Source organism: Somniosus microcephalus, unplaced genomic scaffold (assembly GCF_052327205.1).
Source record: "Somniosus microcephalus isolate GS21.2 unplaced genomic scaffold, FLI_Smic_1.0 unresolved_chr1, whole genome shotgun sequence".
Classification (NCBI taxonomy): Eukaryota; Metazoa; Chordata; class Chondrichthyes; order Squaliformes; family Somniosidae; genus Somniosus; species Somniosus microcephalus.
The window spans coordinates 114,605,667-114,622,705 of NW_028225179.1; the positions used below are offsets into that span (position 1 = coordinate 114,605,667).

The 17,039-nt window shown below is 46.5% G+C and overlaps 1 protein-coding gene across 1 annotated transcript in view; it reads right to left on the minus strand.

Annotated features, from left to right (window-relative positions):
- LOC147095722 (ral guanine nucleotide dissociation stimulator-like) overlaps nt 1–17,039 on the minus strand; it is an 83,692-nt gene that overhangs the window by 37,947 nt on the left and 28,706 nt on the right. The window contains exons 5-7 of the mRNA XM_085974171.1: nt 14,562–14,594; nt 14,323–14,444; nt 8,560–8,652 (exon numbers count right to left, since the gene is read on the minus strand). Of these exons, the coding sequence (XP_085830297.1) occupies nt 8,560–8,652; nt 14,323–14,444; nt 14,562–14,594 (248 nt within the window). The remainder of the gene's footprint in view (nt 1–8,559; nt 8,653–14,322; nt 14,445–14,561; nt 14,595–17,039) is intronic.

Sequence of the window (17,039 nt, forward strand, 5' to 3'; positions counted from 1 at the left end):
TAACCCCAATCCCGTGATTTTTTATCTTGATCAGTAATCTTTTGTGTGGCACCTTGTCAAATGCCTTTTGGAAGTCCAAATACACCACATCCACTGGTTCCCCTTTATCCACCCTGTATGTTACGTCCTCAAAGAATTCGAGCAAATTTGTCAAACATGACTTCCCCTTCATAAAACCATGCTGACTCTGTCCTATTAAATTATGTTTATTCAAATGCTCTGTTACTGTTTCCTTAATAATGGACTCCAACATTTTACCAACCACAGATGTTAGGCTAACTGGTCTATAGTTTCCAGCTTTTTGTCTACTTCCCTTCTTAAATAAGGGTGTTACATTAGCAGTTTTCCAATCTGCCGGGACCTTTCCTGAGTCCAGGGAGTTTTGGAAAATAATCACCAATGCATCCACAATCCCTACCGCTACTTCTCTCAAGACCCTAGGATGTAGGCTCACAGGTCCGGGGCATTTATCCGCCTTAAGTCCCATTATTTTACTGAGTACCACCTCCTTAGTGATTTTAATCGTGTTTAGCTCCTCTCCCCCCACATTGCCCCCTGTTTGTCCAGTGTTGGGATATTTTTAGTGTCCTCTACTGTAAAGACTGATACAAAATATTTGTTCAGCATCTTTGCCATCTCCATGTTCCCCACCACTAGTTCCCCGGTCTCATCCTCTAAGGGACCAACATTCACTTTAGCCACCCTTTTTCTTTTTATATAGCTGTAGAAACTCTTGCTATCTGTTTTTATATTTTTTGCTAGTTTACTTTCATAATCTATCTTCCCTTTCTTAATTAATCTTTTAGTTATTCTTTGCTGGTTTTTAAATGCTTCCCAATCTTCTATCCTCCCACTAGATTTGGCTACTTTATATGCCCTTGTTTTCAGTCGGATACTATCCTTTATTACTTTACTAAGCCACGGATGGCTGTCTTTTCTTTTACTCCCCTTTTTCCTCAGTGGAATATATTTTTCTTGAAAGATGTGAAATATCTCCTTGAATGTAGACCACTGCTCTTGTACCATCTTACACTTTAATCTGTTTTCCCAGTCCACTTTAGTCAATTCTACTCTCGTACCTTCATAGTCTCCTTTATTTAAGCTCAGTACGCTGGTTTGAGATCCAACTCTCTCACCCTCAAACTGAATTTGGAATTCAACCACATTATGGTCACTCATTCCAAGGGGATCCTTTACTAGGACATTTTTTATTAATCCTGTCTCATTACACAGGACCAGATCTAAGATTGCCTGCCCCCTGGTTGGTTCAGTTACATACTGCTCAAGGAACCCGTCCCTAATACACTCTATGAACTCTTCCTCAAGGCTGCCATGCCCAATTTGATTAGTCCAGTCAATATGAAAGTTAAAATCCCCCATGATTATAGCTGTTCCCTTATTACAAGCCCCAACTATTTCCTGATTTATACTCCGACCAACAGAGTTGCAACTGCTAGGAGGCCTATAGACTACGCCCACTAGTGACTTTTTCCCCTATTATTCCTTATCTCCACCCAAACTGTTTCACTATTCTGATCCTTTGACCCAATATCATTTCTGACTATTGCAGTGATTCCATCCTTGATTAACATAGCAACAACACCTCCCTTTCCTTCCTGTCTGTCCTTCCTAATTGTCAAATATCCTTGTATGTTTAGTTCCCAGTCATGATCCTCTTGCAGCCATGTTTCCGTAATGGCCACCAGGTCATAACCATGTGTAGTTATTTGTACCGTCAACTCGTCTATTTTGTTATGAATGCTGCGTGCATTCACATAAAGAACTTTCAAATATGTTTTCTGACAATTTATTCCTGCTTTTACCCCTTTTACTACTTTACCTTTATCATCATACATTCTGTCCCTTCCTGACACGCTCTGGTTTTTAATTCCCCCACTGCTACCTTGCTCTATTGCCTTCTCCGCTGTCATTTTTATTTTTCGCTCTCTTAAAACCTCCCCCCCACTAATTAGTTTAAAGCCCTCTCTACAGCCCTAGTTATTCGATTCGCCAGGATTCTAGTCCCAGCACTGGCCAAGTGAAGTCCGTCCCAACGGAACAGCTCTCTCCTGTCCCAGTACTGATGCCAGTGTCCCAAGAAGCAAAACCCATTTCGCCCACACCAGTTTTTGAGCCACGCATTTAACTCTCTAATTTTATTTACCGTAGCCAAATTTGCACGTGGCTCAGGTAGTAATCCAAAGATTATTACCCTTGTGGTTCTGCTTTTTAATTTGGCACCTAGCTGCTCAAAATCCCTCAGCAGGACCTCTTTCCTTGTCCTATCTATGTCGTTGGTACCAACATGGACCACGACAACTGGATCCTCCCCCTCCCACTCCAAGTTTCTCTCCAGCCCAGAGGAGATGTCCTTAACCCTGGCACCGGGCAGGCAACACAGCCTTCGGGACTCTCGCTCTCGGCTGCAAAGAACCCTATCTATCCCCCTAACGATACTATCTCCTACCACTGCAACATTTCTTTTAACTCCCCCCACTTGAATGGTCCCCTGCTCCACGGTGCTGTGGCCAGGTTGCTCATCCTCCCCGCAGTCCCCGTTCCCATCCTCACAGGGAGTAAGAGCCTCAAACCTGTTGGAAAAGAGAAAGGGCTGCGGCTCCTCCAACACTACCTGCTGGATCCCCTTACCTGCCTCACTTCTAGTCACACCCTCCTGTCCTTGACCATGGACTACATCTGAATTAATTAATCTAATTGGTGTGACTACCTCCTGAAACAGAGTGTCCAGGTAACACTCCCTCTCCCTGATGTGTCGCAGTGTCTGGATCTCCTGGGGAAACTCACCTGGGAGCCAAGGGCCAGGGAGGAACCAGGAAGAGAGGATCTCCTGGGGAAACTCACCTGGGAGCCAAGGGCCAGGGAGGAACCAGGAGGAGAGGATCTCCTGGGGAAACTCACCTGGGGACCAAGGGCCAGGGAGGAACCAGGAGGAGAGAATCTCCTGGGGAAACTCACCTGGGAGCCAAGGGCCGGGGAGGAACCAGGAAGAGAGGATCTCCTGGGGAAACTCACCTGGGAGCCAAGGGACGGAGAGGAACGAGGAGGAGAGGATCTCCTGGGGAAACTCACCTGGGAGCCAAGGGATGGAGAGGAACCAGGAGGAGAGGATCTCCTGGGGAAACTCACCTGGGGACCAAGGGCCAGGGAGGCACCAGGAGGAGAGGATCTCCTGGGGAAACTCACCTGGGGACCAAGGGCCAGGGAGGCACCAGGAGGAGAGGATCTCCTGGGGAAACTCACCTGGGGACCAAGGGACGGAGAGGAACGAGGAGGAGAGGATCTCCTGGGGAAACTCACCTGGGGACCAAGGGACGGAGAGGAACGAGGAGGAGAGGATCTCCTGGGGAAACTCACCTGGGGACCAAGGGATGGAGAGGAACCAGGAGGAGAGGATCTCCTGGGGAAACTCACCTGGGGACCAAGGGCCGGGAGGAACCAGGAGGAGAGGATCTCCTGGGGAAACTCACCTGGGGACCAAGGGCCGGGAGGAACCAGGAGGAGAGGATCTCCTGGGGAAACTCACCTAGGGACCAAGGGGCAGGGAGGAACCAGGAGGAGAGGATCTCCTGGGGAAACTCACCTGGGGACTGAGAAAGGTAAGAAATGTGAGAGTCACATAAGCAGGTGGCTGAAATAGTGGACAGTGAGTTTCAGAAGAGCAATGGAGGACTGGGACGGGTTTCTGGGTGAATTCGTCTAGGCAGTGATGAGCGGCTTTTAAATAGGAAAAAACGCACATGACAGGTTTTTTGAATGGGTGGCACGCACCAGAACAAATTACCTGTAAAGGGAACATTGGTGATGCAGGGAGCATAAAATCGGGGCTGGTAGAACAGCCGTCTAAACCGAAGGTGTCCAGTTCCCGCCAGGATGGTTAGGTTAAAATCGGGGCTAGAGCACGGGAGTCAGTGAGAGGGAGAAGAGGGAGTGAGAGAGAGTGTGACCTGTTGCAACCTATCCCTGGATCTCAGCTCTCCATCCTCTGGTGCATCCCCAGCCCATATCATCCCATAAATTGCTACCTGTCCCGTTACCTGACCTAGTTGGCAGTGTATCTCCCTTCTTGGCAGTGTATCTCCCTCCTAAGTCCCCCTCCTCAATCTAGTATATTACCCCCAATCCCATGAGCCATTGACCAGAAACTTAACTGGACCAACCACATAAATACTGTGGTTACAAGAGCAGGTCAGAGGCTGGGTATTCTGTGGCGAGTGTCTCACCTCCTGACTCCCCAAAGCCTTTCTACCATCTACAAGGCACAAGTCAGGAGTGTGATGGAATACCCTCCACTTGCCTGGATGAGTGCAGCTCCAACAACACTCAAGAAGCTTGACACCATACAGGACAAAGCAGGCCGCTTGATTGGCACCCCATCCACCACCTTAAACATTCACTCCCTCCACCACCGGCGTACCGTGGCTGCAGTGTGTACCATCTACAAGATGCACTGCAGCAACTCGCCAAGGCTTATTCGACAGCACCTCCCAAACCCACGACCTCTTCCATCTAAAAGGACAAGGGCCGCAGGCGCATGGGAACACCACCACCTCTAAGATCCCCTCCAAGTGTTTCTCAAACTTTACCTACCACTGATGTTAAACTGACCGGCCTGTAGTTACTAGGATTGTCCTTACACCCTTTCTTGAACAATGGTGTCACATTTCCCACTTTCCAATCCTCAGGCACCTTCCCTGTATCTAGGGACGATTGGAAAATTATGGCAAGCCCTTCCGCTATCTCCTCCCCCAGTTCCCGGAGCAACCTGGGATGCAAGCCAGGTGACTTGTCCACTCTAAGCATACCCAGCCTTTCGAGTACATCCTGTCTATCAATTTTCACCCCTTCCATTGCTTCTACCTTTTCCGCTTCTACTGGTATTTTGTCAGCATCCACCTCCTTAGTAAACACTGATACAAAGTACACATTGAGTATTCAAGCCTTGCCCTGCACCTCTAAGCACATACCACCTTCTTTGTCTCCAATAGGCCCCACCCAGCTTCTTACTACCTGTTTACTGTTTATATGCCGATAAAAGATTCCTGCAATATAGTCCACTTCAAATATTTATCCAATTCACTTTTGAAAGTCACTATTGAATCTGCTTCCACCACCCTATTGGGCAGTGCATTCAGATCATTACAACTCGCTGTGTAAGAAAAAAGGCTGAGACAGGAGAAATTATAATGGGGAATAAGGAAATGGCAGAGAAATTAAACAAATACTTTGTGTTTGTCTTCACGGAAGAAGACGCAAAACCTTCCCGGAAATAGTGGAGTCCAAGGGTATAGCGAGAATGAGGAACTGAAAGAAATTAGCATTAGTAAAAAAATAGTACTGGAGAAATTAATGGGACTGAAAGCCGATAAATCTCCTGGACCTGATGGCCTACATCCTAGGGTTTTGAAAGAGGTAGCTATAGAGATAGTGGATACATTGGTTGTCATCTTCCAAAATTTCATCGATTCTAGAGCGGTTCCTGCAGATTGGAAGGTAGCAAATGTAACCCCACTATTTAAGAAAGGAGGGAGAGAGAAAACGGGGAACTACAGACCAGTTAGCCTGACATCAGTAGTAGGGAAAATGCTGGAATCTATTATTAAGGACGTGGTAACAGGCACTTAGAAAATAATAATAGGATTGGGCAGTCAACACGGATTTATGAAAGAGAAATCGTGTTTGACAAATCTGTTAAGAGCTTTTTGAGGTTGTAACTAGCAGAATAGATAAGGGGGAACCAGTGGATGTGGTGTATTTGGATTTTCAGAAGGCATTCAATAAGGTGCCACATAAGAGGCTTTTAAACAAAATTAGGGCTTATGGGATCGGGGGTAATATACTAGCATGGATTGAGGATTGGTTAATGGGCAGAAAACAGAGAGTAGGAATAAACAGGTCATTTTCGGGTTGGCAGGCTGTAACTGGTGGGGTACCGTAAGGATCAGTGCTTGGGCCTCAGCTACTCACAATCTACATCAATGATTCGGATGAGGGGACCAAATGTAATATATCCAAGTTTGTTGATGATACAAAGCTGGGTGGGAATGTAAGTTCTGAGAAGGATGCAAAGAGGCTTCAAGGGGATATAGATATGCTAAGTGAGTGGCCAAGAACATGGCAAATGGAATATAATGTGGAGAAATGTGAAGTTATCCATTTGGTCGGAAAAATAGAAAAGCAGAGTATTTTTTCAATGGTGAGAGATTGGGAAATATTGGTGTTCAGAGGGACCTGGGTGTCCTTGTACACGAATCACTGAAAGTTAACATGCAGGTACAGCAAGCAATTAGGAAAACAAATGGTATATTGGCCTTTATTACAAGAGGATTTCAGTATAACAGTAAAGACGTCTTACTGCAATTATATAGGGCCCCGGTGAGACCACACTTGGAGTATTGTGTGCAGTTTTGGTCTCCTTACCTAAGGAAGGATATACTTGCCATAGAGGGGGTGCAACAAAGGTTCACCAGATTGATTCCTGGGATGGGGGGATTGTCCTATGAGGAGAGATTGAGTAGACTGGGCCTATATTCTCTGGAATTTTGAAGAATGAGAGGTGGTCTCACTGAAACATATAAAAATTCTTACAGGGCTTGACAGGGTAGATGCAGGGAGGACGTTTCCCCTGGCTGGTGAGTCTAGAACCAGGGGGCATAGTCTCAGGATAAGGGGTCGGCCATTTAGGACTGAGGTGAGGAGAAATTTCTTCACTCAGAGGGTGGTGAATTCTCTACCCCAGAGGGCTGTGGAGACTCTGTCGTTGAGTATATTCAAGACAGAGATCGATAGATTTTTGAACATGAAGGGAATCGAGGGATATGGGAATAGTGCAGGAAAGTGGAGATGAGGCAGAAGATGAGCCATGATCTGATTGAATGGCGAAGCAGGCTCGAGGGGCCGAATGGCCGACTCCTGCTCCTAGGTCTTATGTTCTCCCCCTCCGGTTCTTTTGCCAGTCACCTTAAATTACCTGCCTCTGATCATCAGCCTGCGATCTCCCAAACAAGCCCTACACCCTCATCTTAATCCTGAGTATCAGGCTCACTGTCTTCCCCACTCCCCTCCGTCTCCCCACAAGATCATGGCTGTTGGAATGGATCCTAATTGAGACTGGTTTTAAGTGTGAAAACCCCATTGAAACACCATATTTTCTGAGTGTATACTGGCACAGCAATAATCAGACACACCGCAGCAACGGAACAGGTCAGAGCACGCTCTCTAGGGGCAGCCCCCCCTCCCCCATGCCACTGCTCCCATACCTCGGCTCCCACCTTAATTCCCACCAGTGCCGGGGACACCTCTCGCCCTGTTCTCACATCTCAGAACATCCGCTATCTACTCCTGGCATGCACCACCAGCAGAAAATCCTGACCATCATCCTAAAGACCACTCACTTGTGCTTTCCATACAAAAAAGACCAGATTAAATTAAATTCCCGAAACAATATTCCACGCAAGCAAATCAAATATCATAGAATCATAGACTGATACAACACAGAAGGAGGCCATTCGGCCCATTGTGCCTGTGCCGGCTCTTTGAAAGAGCCGTCCAATTAATCCCACTCCCCTCTTTCCCCACAGCCCTGAAAATGTTTTTCTCTTCAAGTGTGTATCCAATTCTCTTTTGAAAGTTACAATTGAATCTGCTTCCACCACCCTTTCAGGCAGCGCATTCCAGATCACAACAAGTCGCTGTGTAAAAAAAATTTCTCCTCATCTCGCCTCTGGTTCTTTTGCCAATTCCCTTAAATCTGTGTCCTCTGATCACCAACCCTTCTGCCACAGTTTCTCCTTATTTACTCTATCAGAACCCTTCATGATTTTGAACACCTCTACTAAATCTCCCTTAACTGTCTCTGCTCTAAGGAGAACAACCCCAGTTTCTCCAGTCTCTCCACATACAAAGTCCCTCATCCCTGGAATCATTCTGGTAAATCTCTTCTGCACTATCTCCAAGGCCTTGACATCATTCCTAAAGTGCAGAGCCCAGAATTGGACACAATACTCCAGCTGAGACCTAACCAGTATCTTAAAGGTTTAGCATAACTTCCTTGCTTTTGTACTCTATGCCTCTATTAATAAAGCAAGGATCCCGTATGTGTTTTTAACAGCTTCCTCAACTTGTTCTGCCACCTTCAATGATTTGTGCACATACACCCTCGGGTCTCTCTGTTCCTGCACCCCCTTGAGAATTGTACCATTTAGTTTACATTGCCTCTCCTCATTCTTCCTACCAAAATGTATCATTTTACACTTCTCTGAGTTAATTGTCATCTGCCCATGTGTCTGCCCATTTCACCAGTCTATGTCCTCCCGACGTCTGCTACTATCCTCCTCAAGTGATTCAATCGCCTCAATAATAACCCACGTGTTACATAATCTTACACACCTTCTATAAAACGCTCGCTCCTCCAACTCACTGTAAACATTGCACCAATGATCCAAAGGTGTACGATAAATAGAGTGAAAATCTTGGGCTAGAATTTGAGTGCATCAACCAGCATTTAAAAAATATACGAAGCCAAAAAAGTACGCAACTTACTCATTGCAGTATGTGATGATTAGTGTAGGCCGAGGCTTCGAGGGAGTGCTGGCCACGTCCGCCGGTGGCTCAATCTCGCATGACAGCTTGTAACTGCAAAAGACACAAATATTACTTTATTCGTCGTCATAACCGTAAGTCTCTGAGCACTGAAGTGAGTTGAGTCATTCAGGCCTGCTTTGAGTGAGCTGCACGTCACAGATATCCTGAAGGAGAGCATCAACTCCCACTCACCTGTCGGCCATGTTTACTTGACGCTGACAAACCACAATTTCCTTATCAGCTAACAATGAATCTAGTCAACAAATCAGGCGAACTGTTCTTTGAGTGTGGGCAAGTATGCCAGAATCTTTGTTGTCACTGGTTTTTATCATGCGCCAATGAAGGGAGAAATGTTGATTGGTTCCAGAATTTTCCATTGGTTGATGTCTACTTGCAACCAGAAAACTGAAGGTTAAAGTTCAGCCGCAAGCCAGGTTTGTTTACACGGGTGCCACCACTTCCTACTGAGCAAAATCTGAATTATTACATTTCAGCACTACCTTTTCAAAATTTATGAGAAGCAAGATGAATATTGACATATTCCCCCACGCTCAAAGGAAAATCAGAACAATATTGGACAGGGAAAGGCCATTCAGTTCATCAGACCCACAGAATCTGTGCTATCACTTACTTCGCCCCCCCCTTCCCCACCTATTCAACCTCCTGAGAGACAGTTCTGTGCAGACACTCCCCTCTCCCGAAAGCTGGTCGAGATCGAAGGACTTGCATTTCTAATGCGCCTTTCACGGCCTCAGGACGTCCCAAAGCGCTTTACAGTCAATTTGTACTTATGGAGTGCGGTCACAGTTGTAATGCGACAGCCAAATTACGCACAGCAAGCTCCCACAAACAGCAATAATGACCAGATAATCTGTTTTAGTGATGTTGGTTGAGGGATAAATATTGGCCAGAACTCCCTGCTCTTCTTCAAAATAGTGGCCGTGGGATCTTTTACATCCACTAGAGAGAGCAGACGGGGCCTCGGTTTAACGTCTCATCCAAAATACGGCACCTCCGACAGTGCAGCGCTCCCTCGGCGCTGCACTGGGAGTGTCGGCCTGGATGATGTGACCAAGTCTCTGGAGTGGGCCTCGAACCCACGATCCTCTGACGCAAAAGCAACTGTGCTACCCACTGAGCGACGGCCGACACCTAGCTTTCTCATCTGTCCTCACATCTGCTGCCCTCCAGACAACATTATTCCCCCCTCCCCACAGCAGCACAGCGAGCTGTGTCGGCTCGCGCAGTGTTTGATGCGCTCAGTCTCTACGTGTCCCTGTAACTATCCCGTTAACTATTCCTGGAATGCCCTAGGGCACTCTGCTATGCCTGAGCCTCGGAAACCCTGGTGCGATCCGGACTCCTGGACGCTTCATGAGCCGGAGGGCAAAATTCCGTCGCTCACCATTTCGACGGGGTTAACGGGGCTGAAATAGGATGAAATCCAGCCGTGCGGAACGGGAGCATGGCGAATCGGCAGACCTCAATGGAAAGGCAAATCGAGCTGGTGGGCCGGGGGGGGGTAAAAACCCGGGCTGCCGATTTGCTTCAAGCCCCTTCCGTGCTGCCGGCGTCGACCAACTTCAGCCCCAAGGGAGAGATTTTAACCGATCTGGCCGGGCGGGAATCTCACGGGGATCAGGTGGAATGCCTGTTTTATATCCCGCCCAATATTGCTCTCCACTGACTTCAATGGTGAGTTAAATCAGGCCGGGAGGTAAAACTAGCGTCCCACCCAATCCCCTCAGTTAAAATCAGGCTGGGGGGTAAAACCAGCGTCGTCCCCGATCCCCATAGTTAAAGTCGGGCCGGGGGGTAAAACCAGCATTGCCCCCGATCCCCACAGTTTCCCGACGGGCGGGTTAGGTTAAAATTGCCGCCAGTTAGACAAAGTAATTTGAGGCAAATGAAGGAACAAGGTGCTCCCAAGGCCTTGACAGCGAAGAACATTAGAAATAGGAGCAGGAGTCAGCCATTCGGCCCCTCGAGCCTGCTCCGCCATTCAATAAGATCATGGATGATCTTCTACCTCAACTCCACTTTCCCGCCCGATCCCCATATCCCTTGATTCTCATAGTGTCCAAAAATCTATCGATCTCGGCCTTGAATATACTCAACGACTGAGCAAGTGCAATAAAAACAGCTTCAATCAGTTTGTGGAGCTGTTTAGTCACACAGCCCGAAGCAGAGTCTTGTGACATATTAAACCATAAACTGCAGGTTTAAATAACATTGATATAGAATAGAACATAAAAACATAAGAAATAGGAGCAGGAGTAGGCCATACGGCCCCTCGAGCCTGCTCCACCATTCAATGAGATCATGGCTTATCTTCTACCTAAACTCCACTTTCACGCCTGATCCCCATATCCCTCGATTCCCCATGAGTCCAAAAATCTATGGATCTCAGCCTTGAATATACTCAATGACTGAGCCTCCACAGCCCTCTGGGGTAGAGAATTCCAAAGATTCATCACCCTCTGAGTGAGAAATTTCTCCTCATCTCAGTCCTAAATGGCCGACCCCTTATTCTGAGACTGTGGCCTTTGGTTCTAGACTCCCCAGCCAGGGGAAACATCCACCCTGCATCAACCCTGTCAAGCCCTGTAAGAATAGAAACATAGAAGATAGGAGCAGGAGTAGGCCATTCGGCCCTTCGAGCCTGCTCCGCCATTCAATGAGATCATGGCTGATCATCCAAATTCAGTACCCTGTCCATGCCTTCTCCCCATATCCCTTGATCCCTTTAGCCTTAAGAAATATATCCAACTCCTTCTTGAATATATTTAATGAATTGGCCTCTACTGCCTTGTGTGGTAGAGAATTCCACAGGTTCACCACTCTCTGGGTGAAGAAATTCCTCCTCATTTCAGTCCTAAATGGCTTACCCCTTATCCTTAGACTATGACCCCTGGTTCTGGACTCCCGGCCATCAGAAACATCCTTCCTGCATCTAGTCTGTCCAGGCCTGACAGAATTTTATAGGTTTCAATGAGATCCCCTCTCAATCTTCTAAACTCCAGTGAGTATAAGCCCAATCGACACAATCTCTCCTCATACGTCATTCCTGCCATCCCAGGTATCAGCCTGGTGAACATTCGCTGCACTCCTTCCATGGCAAGAACGTCCTTCCTCAGGTAAGGCGACCAAAACTGCACACAATACTCAAGGTGCGGTCTCACCAAGGCCCTGTACAACTGCAGCAAGACATCCTTGTTCCTGTACTTGAACCCTCTTGCTACGAAGGCCAACATACCATTTGCCTTCTTAATCGCCTGCTGCACCTGCATGCTTACCTTCAGCGACTGGTGCACAAGAACACCCAGGTCTCTTTGCACTTCCCCTTCTCCCAATCTACTGCCATTCAAATAATAATCTGCCTTCCTGTTTTTGCCACCAAAGTGGATAACCTCACATATAGTGCATTTGCCATGTTTCTGCCCAATCACCCAACCTGTCCAAATTGTACTGGAGTTTCACGACATCCTCCTCATAGCATACCCTCCCACCCAGCTTTGTGTCGTCTGCAAATTTGGAGATATTACATCCAATTCCCTCGTCCAGATCATTAATATATATTGTGAACAGCTGGGGTCCTAGGACCAATCCTTGCGGTACCCCACTAGTCACTGCCTGCCACTCGGAAAATGACCCGTTTATTCCAACTCTTTGCTTTCTGTCCGCCAACCAGTTCTCTATCCAAGTCAATACCTTGCCCCCAATCCCATGTGCCTTAATTTTGCACACTAATCTCTTATGTGGGACCTTATCGAAAGCCTTCTGAAAGTCCAAATACACCACATCCACTGGTTCTCCCTTATCTATTTTACCAGTTACATCCTCAAAAAATTCCAGTAGATTAGTCAAGCATGATTTACCTTTTGTAAATCCATGTTGGCTTTGTCCGATCCTGTCACTGCTTTCCAAGTGCTCTGCTATTACATCTTTTATAATGGACTCTAGCATTTTCCCCACTACCGATGTCAGGCTTACTGGTCTATAATTCCCCGCTTTTTCTCTACCACCTTTTTTGAATAGTGGGGTAACATTAGCTACCCTCCAATCCATGGGTACTGTTCCAGAGTCTATCGAGTTCTGGAAGATGACCAGCAGTGCATCTACTATTTCTAGGGCCACTTCCTTAAGTACCCTGGGATGTAGATTATCAGGCCCTGGGGATTTATCAGCCTTCAGTCCCATCAACTTTCCTAATACCATTTCCCTACAAATACTGATTTGTTTCAGTTCCACCCTTTCATCAGGCCCCATGTTCCCCGGCATCTCTGGGAGGTTATTTGTGTCCTCCTTTGTGAAGACAGAACCAAAATATGTATTTAGTTGGTCTGCCATTTCTTTGTTCCCCATTATAAATTCCCCTGATTCTGACTGCAAGGGACCTATGCTTGACTTCACCAATCTTTTTCTCTTCACATATCTATAAAAGCTTTTACAGTCAGTTTTTATGTTCCCTGCAAGCTTACTCTCATATTCTATTTTCCCTTTCTTAATTAATCCCTTTGTCCTCCTTTGTTGAATCCTAAACTGCTCCCAATCCTCACGATTATTGCTTTTTCTGGCCAATTTATATGTCCTCTCTTTGGATCTTATGCTATCCCTAATTTCCCTTGTTAGCCATGGTTGAGTCACCTTTTTTGTTTTATTTTTATGCCAAACTGGGATGAACAAATTCTGTAGCTCATCCATTCGGTCTTTGAATGTTTGCCATTGCCTATCCACCGTCAACCCTTTGAGTGCCATTCCCCAATCAATCCTACCCAACTCGCTCCTCAGACCATCGTAGTTTGCTTTATTTAAATTGAGGACCCTAGTCTCTGAGTCAACTACTTCATTCTCCATTTTAATGAAGAATTCGATCATATTATGATCGCACCGACACAAGGGGCCTCGTACAACAAGATTGCTAATTAATCCTCTCTTGTTACATAATACCCAGTCTAAGATGGCCTGATCTCTGGTTGGTTCCTCGACATATTGGTCCAGGAAACCATCCCGTAAACACTCCAGGAATTCCTCCTCCACAGTATTATTACTAATTTGGTTGGCCCAATCTATATGTAGATTAAAGTCACCCATGATGACTGCTGTGCCCTTATTGCACGCTTCTTTAATTTCCCTTTTAATGCCATCCCCAACCTCCGCCTTACTGTTGGGAGGTCTATATACCACTCCCACTAACGTTTTTTTCCCCTTAGTATTCCTCAATTCTACCCATACAGATTCCACATCATCAGAGCTAATATCCTTCATTACAATTGTGTTAATCCCTTCTTTAACCAGTAATGCTACCCCACCTCCCTTTCCTTTTTGCCTATCTTTCCTGAATATCGAATACCTCTGGATGTTGAGTTCCCAGTCTTGGCCAGCCTTGAGCCACGTTTCCGTAATCCCAACCAAATCATATCCGTTTACCTCTATTTACGCAGCCAATTCATCCACCTTATTACGAATGCTCCTCGCATTAAGACATGTTTCAATGCAATCACCTCTCATTCTTCTAAACTCCAGAGTATGTAGGCCCGTTCTACTCAATGTCTCCTCATAGAACAATCCCCCCATCCCAGGAATCAATCTTTTGTCGCACCCCCTCTCAGGCAAGTATATCCTTCCTTAGTTAAGGAGACCAGAACTGTGCCCAGTACTCATTCTTCTAAACTCCAGAGTGAATAGGCACTGGATAGTATAGGGATACAACTGTCTCACCTGTCGGCCTCGCTGAGCGTCTCCAGGCTGCAGAACCAGTTCACGAACTCCGGCTCCTTCTCAAAGCTGTAATTCTTGCAGGCTTTCTGGAGCAGTTTAATCTGGGCGATGATTTCAAATTCCTGTCATTCCCCGCACCCACCCCGACAAAAATAATAATTGAAAACTAAAATAACGCGAACAGAAAGAGCAGCAGGAAATGTCTCAAGGAAATCAAAGTTGCCCGTGGAAACCGTTACCTTTCTCCGTTTGTCGAAGTTAATTAATCCATTCTGGAAGAGAGAAAAAGTGTTATTTACAGTTATATTCTGATACGGTTGAGGATTGAACTCCCCTCCCTTTTGCTCTCCTTAAAAGGTGTGGGAAAGACTCCTTCCCTTTCCTTCCCTGTAGTTTTATGCCCTCAAGAGGGAGCTGGGCTGGTTCCTGACTGGGGCAGAGATCGCATCATATAGAAGGTAAGTGTCTTCATAGACAACCCTTGGTCCGTGTGGTCTCCTGCACCGGTTTCCATCACCTGAGGGGGTCGGAGAGGAATTTTTCCCAGAGTACTTTTTTTCCCTTTAAGTGGATATTATGGGGAACAGATAGGGTAGATAGAGAGAAACCATTTCCGCTGGTTAGGGAGTCTCGGACAAGGGAACATAGCCTAAAAATTAGAGCCAGACCTTTTAGGAGTGAAATGAAACACTTCTACACACAAAGGGTGGTAGAAGTTTAGAACTCTCTTCCCCAAATGGCAATTGATGCTAGATCAATTGTTAATTTAAAATCCGAGATGGATAGCTTTTTGTTAACAAAGGTATTAAGGGATACGGGCCAAAGGCGGGTATCTGGAGTTCGGTCGCAGATCAGCCATGATCGCATTGAATGGCGGAACAGGCTCAAGGGCCTAATCCTGTTCCTCTGTTCCTTATTGGTCCTGGATTTCTTCTCTAGTGTTTTGCCTGCCCTTGGCGATCAGACGGCTGTGGGGGGAGGCGGGGGTGAAAGTCTTTAGGCAGGATGCTCCAGCCATCATGGGCGTGGGGCAGGCACGATGGGCCAGCTGGTCTTCTCCGCTCTGTCAATTTTGTATGTTGGTATTTTCTTTAACCCTTTCCTGAAGGTGTCGAGCCCTGCCAGGGTCCGTTGGTGCAGCCTTTGGGTACCCCACCCCTGGGACTGCCTCGACAGTCATGGTCGGATGGTTATTTTGTTGTGGGATGAATTGTCTGTGACCTCGATCCTGTCCTGAAGAAGGGCAGTGATTTGGAACTTGTTTTGGATTGCCTTTGGGGATTTCCCAGAATTATTCTATCCCTCAATTTTTATTTTATATATTCTATTTAGTTTGTGCTTTATTTTATTTGTTGCCTCTCACAGGAGTCTACATGGTTGCTGGTGGTTAGGAAGTATTGGGGGGTGGTCACAGAATCAGAGAATGACACAGCACCGAAGGAGGCCATTCAGCCCATCTAGCCTGTGAAAGTGCTTTTCAATTAGTTCCACTCGCTTGCTCTTTCCCCCGTAGCCCTGTGAATTTGTCCCTTCAAGTGTTTATCCAATTCCCTTTGAATGTTACACTCGAATTTGCTTCCACCGCCCTTTTCAGGCAGCGCATTCCAGATCGCAACAACTCACTGCATAAAAAAGTGTTTCCTCATGTTGCCTCTGGATCTGTTGCCAATCACCTTAAATCTGTGCCCTCCGGTTATCGGCCCTCCTGCCAGTGGAAACAGTTTCTCCCTATTTACTCTATCAAAACCCTTCCTGATATTGAACACATCTATCAAATCTCCTCTTAACCTTCTCTGCGCTAAGGAGAACAACTCCAGCTTCTCCAGTCTCTCCACATAACTGAAGTCACTCATCCCTGGTACCATTCTAGTAAATCTCTTCTGCACCCTCTCCCAGGCCTTGACATCCTTCCTAAAGTTTGGTTTCCAGAATTGACCACAATACTCCAGCTGGGGCATAACCAGTGTTTTGTAAAGGTTTAGCATAACTTCCTTGCTTTTGTACTCTATACCTCTATTAATAAAGCTCAGGATCCTGTATGCTTTTGTAACAGCCTTCTCCAACTTGTCCTTCCACCTTCACAGATTTGTGTACATTACATACACCCCCAGGTCTCTCTGTTCCTGCACCCGCCTGTGTTGCTTTGTAGCAACATGGTTGAATGGGACAGACTTGAAGGTCCTTTTCCTGTCTATCTTTCCCATATGTTTGCGCGAACCCTGGCTAATTTTTCCTCTCCTAAGTCCTGGAGTACTGAGGCCAGTGTTAAGGTCCTCACCATTATCCAGGCTTAGGTTAACTAACTCAGCCCAGACCAGGGAACTAACCAGCCACTATCATTGTCTGTCTGGCCTGGTACCACACTAGTGCTGCACTTAACCATTGAGCGATCAAGTATTGATAGTGATGCAGGTACAGCAAGCAATTAGGAAGACAAATGGTATGTTAGCCTTTATTGCAAGGGAGTTGGAGCATAAGAGTAAAGATTTCTTGCTACAATTGTGTCAGCTGTGGCTCAGTAGGTAGCACACTCACCTTTGAATTAGAAGGTTGTAGGTTCAATTCCCACTCCAGTGACTTGCACACATAAAGCTAGGCTGACACTCCGGTGCAATGCTGAGGGAGTGCTGCACTGTCGGAGGTGCTGTTTCTCGGATGAGATGTTAAACTGAGGCCCTGTCTACTCTCTCAGGTGGATGTAAAAGATCCCATGGCCA